This window comes from Xyrauchen texanus, chromosome 17, assembly GCF_025860055.1.
Source record: "Xyrauchen texanus isolate HMW12.3.18 chromosome 17, RBS_HiC_50CHRs, whole genome shotgun sequence".
Classification (NCBI taxonomy): Eukaryota; Metazoa; Chordata; class Actinopteri; order Cypriniformes; family Catostomidae; genus Xyrauchen; species Xyrauchen texanus.
Window position 1 is genome coordinate 17,553,202 of NC_068292.1, and position 5,608 is coordinate 17,558,809.

Genomic DNA, 5,608 nt, shown 5'->3' on the forward strand with positions numbered 1-5,608 from the left:
TACAAGGAATAAAAACAGAATTTAATATGAACTGTGTGATGTTTATGACCACTGACTTCGTTAACACTGCCACTGCCACTGAGCCGCAAAGCCTTATGAACCGCGTAAAACCAAAAAGCAACAAGGTATCGAAAAGGAGAGCATGTGCTAAAATAGTAAACCTTTATGATACACTGTGATTGTCCCAACAGCCCTTTACGCACATAAACAGTGAGTTACAGTCCGCTTTTCTGCTTTTCATGCAGGCGTTACCTCAAAACAATGTATTTTCTACATTCAAGTTCAAAACGAAAGGCGGCTTTATGCTTTTCAGAATCACTGTGTTTGGTTGAATTAAATGCAGTAGAATATACGATCATCATAGGCCTATATAAAGGCCTAAATAACTTTTAATTCTAAAACATATTTTTTTAGAATAGATCATTTAGATGCAGCTAATTATAATTCAACATAGGAATACATTTAGCCCTAATAGCATAATAATACGTTTATTTAACAATAGGAATTATAACAGGCCTACAACTGTGCGGTTAAATTGAGGGTACATTTTATATTCTGTTGATGTTCAGAGGACAGTTTCGTTTAGCTTAGTTAAAAAGCAGCTTATTTGATGTCATGTTCCGCATAGGTGTTGTTGTAATAAATTGAATGTAATGGCATAAAATATCATTTGAAATGTCTCTCTCAGATTATAGTTACTTTTTGATGTGGTTTGATCAGCCCGTGTGGATTATGTTCAAGCGATGTGAAGACAATTTAAGTTTTTATCTGACCTTTTATTGTAAGCAGTCTGAGTTCTCCATGGATTTATCTATCAAAAGTACTAGTCCTCTTGTTGTTATTACCATTTGTTTCCGATAAAGAAAAGAACAAAATTGGTATCACATGGTCTTTATCATTGCGATTTGGATCGATTTGGATATTTGAATTAGCAAGCCAGGTTTAGGCTACTAAACAGCAGTTAATGTAAAGGAGGACGCGGGTCGAAAGCGCTTGGCTATTGATATACATATATATATATATAATCTCTACTGCAAATAATTTTCTTTTATGTGATTTTCTTTACCGTCAAGTTGTCCTTGCATCAGTAAAATAAACGTTTTGATTCACAGTATCTAATGGGATCGCGTATTCTAACAAAAGACAATGTCGCCATAAGAAACAGCAAACTTTTTCTGATAACTAAAATGTATGACATTTATAAGAGAAAAAAAGAGAAGGAAAGCCATGGCAAATATTGTCTGTTATTTGTTTATTCGGCGACGTGAAAGGAGTAATTTCAGTGTTTCGGGAAAACAAATCGTTAGCTAAATATTATTTTGTTTTAGAGAAAAGTGACGGGCGCTGTTTTAAAAGTTTATGTAATTTTATATTGAGTTCTTCATATTACACATAACAATAACCATTTTTAGAAGACTTAGAATGTATACTCATATATATCCGAAGTCTTCTAAAAATATATTTGTGTGTGTGTGTGTGTGTGTGTGTGTGTGTGTGTGTGTGTGTGTGTGTGTGTGAGTGTGTGTGGTGTTTGTGAGTGTGTGTGTATCCGAAGTCTTATAAAAAAAATAAAATGGTTATTGTGATGTGTATTATATATATATCTTTATATATGTATATAGATAGATAGATAGATAGATAGATAGATAGATAGATAGATAGATAGATAGATAGATCCTAAATAAGCCTTTTGGAATAAACATTTATTTTCAGTTCCTACATTTAGGACATCTAGAAGAATAAAACTTTTGTCTTCTACGTTTCTTACAGTTTCGTGACAGTCAGAAACGAAAAGATATTACCCTGGGATTGATAAAAATACTGCCAGTGGTAGGCCTACTGCTTTGCAAATTATTTTTTTGTAGGCTACGTGCAGACTTCATTATTAATCGCTGACTTTATGCGTATAGGCTTTTGAACAAAACGTGACATTTTTATTTATTCAAAAAATTAACCCATTATCTACAAAGATAGCTCGCTCGGCTATTTACCTGAAAACGCGGCTTGTATGGTCACGATGACGTTGTCCTTTGCCCGTACACCAAGTAAATATGTTTCAGCAGGGATTTTAGATACACGGCAATGACATTGATCTAAGGTGCGCCGCCCAGTGGATGGAAAATGAATCGTCAGATTAGCAAAATAGTGAGCAATCCAGCCGTGGTGCCATGATGGGACTCTGAGACAAATGATGGAGGAAAAGTCCGTGAACACAAGCTTTCTTGCCGTTGTTTTCTAGCTCTTAGTCACAGTTAATAACCTTGGTTCTCAGACGGTTTATGGCACCTCACTCCAATTCTACAAATGCTCCAGACTAAGACGGGTTTTATGACCGAGTTGCTGCAGCAACTGGGGGATGTGCCGTAATTAGGGCGAAATTCCAGCGAGCCTCAAAGGATGCGCACACCACCAGAGCCATCACGTAAAGCAGTTGTTATTATCTTATGGTCGCCTTTATTTATTAGACTTCTGAGTGGCATAAGCGATATCAGATTTGTGACCCTCTCTCGGTGGATCATCGATATATTGGTACAATGAAACTGTAAAATTATATGAAGCAACAAGAGACTGTTACTTTTTACTTTCCTTTTCCCCCCTTAATTTTCAAGATAAAAGCACATTTTCTTAGAGTTCAATTTTGAATAAGTTTTGCCTAGAAGTTGTGTTTTAAAATAGCACTATGAAACCTACACTGACTAATCTGAAAGGTCGACATTGAACAATTTGTTGAAAGGTCGTTTGATTCATGGAGACATACACCGCCATGTTTTGGGCAGTTCCGTAATGGATACTGGACTGCAACCACTTGATCCTTGAATCAAAGAAAACGCGTTGAGGATTTATAACGGAAGATCCATCAAACATTTGATCCTATACTCCAGGAAAAAGAGAGAAAACACTAGATGTTTCAAGAGACTGATTTATATAACACTGAAGAAATGTTATAAACACGAGAGATTATCATAAACATGAATGAGCTCCTGCAACATCAACATCAATATAAGGTCTCCGAGAAAAGGAGGTGAATCAGAGAACTCAAGTAGAAAATAATATTTGATTTGGGTTGTCAGAGGTCTCAAATATTGTCCATATTGTCATTATTGCCTTTGGCATAACGTCCATTAGAACCTTCACTGTCCCGAACAAAATCAATCGGAATTTCTTTGATTTTGAGGACATTAAGAAACAAGTGTCGATTTTACTGGAGAATGCGCCGTATTCTAGAAAATATCAATTATACACTCATTTAAAGTCCACACAATTGAAGTATATAAGAATATAGCGCGCTAGACACGTTTCCAGTAAGCTTATTGGCTTAATATTAAACGTGCGATTTTTACTGAAGAAAAAAAAGAGAATATTCTAACAATATAAACCACAAATAATTAACAGTATTGATAGTTTCAAATTCACCTTCTCGTCCTTTCGTATGTATGTCTGCTACAACATTTCCCCATCAAAATAGATTAGAAGAGCTATATGAAACATATGCGTGAAAGTTACAGATCTTGGTCAGAAAATAATATAAAATAATAATAATAATAATAATAATAATAATAATAATAATAAACCCTGTAACACATAGTACAAAGCAGAACTAATGTCCATTATAATAATAATAATAATAATAGCAATAACAACAACCAACGTGTCTTTAATTTCAAATAGTAAGGATTATATTGAATATTATTTATGTTCATATCGATGAAATAGTCTGTCAGAGGAATGAAGGTCACATCTCGACCCGCAGGAGTCTGCAGGGAGCCGGAATGTGCATCCACGAACTTGAAATTAACATCTCGCATAAACGATTTCTCGGCATCGACAGTCTAAAGCAAAGAGTTCGTGGTGTAATACTGCAAACGGTCTCTGTTTAGTTTCTTTTCTTTCATCCTTCTGTTTTGAAACCATATTTTGACTTGACGGTCGGTGAGGTTGAGCATCCTGGAAAGCTGAAGCCGTTTTTCTTTGTTAATGTAAACACTGAAGAAAAATTCTCTCTCCAGCTCTCTGATCTGATACTTGGTGTAAGGGCACCTCTTTTTCCGTGTCTTCTGTCCGGCTGAAATATAAAGAAAAAGGACTGTCAAGCTATTTGCCTTTTAGCTCGAAATAAACAACTGAATATGACATTTTTAAAAAGACGCAAAATTACAATTAGTTGGAGTAGTTAATGCACCGAACTACCGTTTTCCATATTTCTGCACAAAACCTTTTGAGGTTGGCTTAATATAACTGCAGTGTAATTAACAAATAATAACAAAACAGCAATTAAATTCATAATTTGATTAAATATCGAGTTATATACACTGATGCACAATGCTGAAATAGCCCACTCAAATGTGTTTGATAATGAGCAACTGCTAACGGAGGCTACATTTCCATACGCAAAATGTTCTTTAACCATAGAAATAAAAATAAATTCTACGAAAATGAGAAGTTTAACCATTTCCAGCTGAAAGCATTAAAAACAAAACCAATAAAATGTTTAAAATTCCCTGACGTGCATTCGGAATTGACAGATAGACTATAGAGGTGCAGAATTGAATAAAGGGGCACAGAATAAATAAAGGGTTGCTGTTAATCGACGTTAATGATAGCCCAAACTCTGATGGTGTATAAGGGAACCCAAACTTTTCAAGACTTAAACGGAAATGGCCTATCATTCACGGCCAATTTCAATTTCGAGCACGTGATCTCGTGTTTAACAAAGTTTTGTTAGAGAAAATATACAGGGCCCTCCATAAACCTATAGCTATGCTTATAAAACAGCAAATAAAACCTTTAACAACAACACATCAGATGAGAAACTTTCTCACATAACTGCTACGAGTGTTTAATACGTACTGCTGTTGCTGCTGAATTTCTCTTCGTTGTTACCGGAAGAGGACTCGGGGCTGCTCGTCTCTTCGCACCGCTCGGTCTCATCCGTTCCCCGACAACTGTCGCACCCTGATTCAGCCGGCTGAGGTGCTTTGCTGGTTGCCCGGTCCACCGGTTGATCGGTCGACTGATTTTCCACGTTCCCGTAGGCTGACTCGACAAACTGATCGAATGCGTGGGGCAGCACTCCGTTCCTCCCTACGCTGCCAAACATGTTGGGTGTGTGGCTCGTGTTAGAGTGGTAAAGAACCGAGTTGTTTTTCGATAACATGTCCCCCAAAGTTCCAGGATTGGACAGGCAGTCCCTGTGCACCATGTCTTCTGTCGCGTAGCAGTGTGGCAGATTGCCCCTGGAGTGCCACTTGCTGGACGTGTCAATGGCATAGTCCCTGAAAGAGACCTCTCTAACGGTCTGAACCTGTGGCAAATTGGACGTGGAGTATGAGTATGACATGGGGCAAGAAGACGGGGTCTGGGGCAGAAAAGGAGGAAGACTGGAGAATTCCGATCCAGACACGTAATAAGTACAGCTGGGCAAATACATGTTAGACCCAACGGGTACCCGCTCATCAAAATCCATCATGACACTTGGTTGGGCACGCCAAAACCACAGTACTGCCTCGCATCGTTGTACAGGACTGCTTCAGCTTCAGTGGCTTTGAAGCAGTTCCGCGGAGCTGAGATTTTGAGACGTGAGCTGACGTGGAGATCCATCTCCATCCAT

The 5,608-nt window shown here is 37.5% G+C and overlaps 1 protein-coding gene across 1 annotated transcript; it reads right to left on the reverse strand.

Annotated features, from left to right (window-relative positions):
- Window positions 1–2,940: 2,940 nt before the first annotated feature.
- On the reverse strand, window positions 2,941–5,608 carry hoxa11b (homeobox A11b). The gene is made up of 2 exons (XM_052147061.1): window positions 4,849–5,608; window positions 2,941–4,063 (listed from the first exon to the last, which is right to left on the reverse strand). Exons 1-2 carry the CDS (start codon window positions 5,465–5,467, stop codon window positions 3,831–3,833), a joined length of 852 nt encoding a protein of 283 aa, XP_052003021.1. The 5' UTR covers window positions 5,468–5,608; the 3' UTR covers window positions 2,941–3,830.

Bases quoted from the DNA above. Each gene is read 5' to 3' on its own strand.
- hoxa11b (XM_052147061.1), bottom strand. From the start codon at position 5,467: ATGATGGATTTTGATGAGCGGGTACCCGTTGGGTCTAACATGTATTTG. The intron at 4,064-4,848 runs GTACGTATTAAA...TTTATATTTCAG, and splicing joins GAAATTCAGCAGCAACAGCA to CCGGACAGAAGACACGGAAA.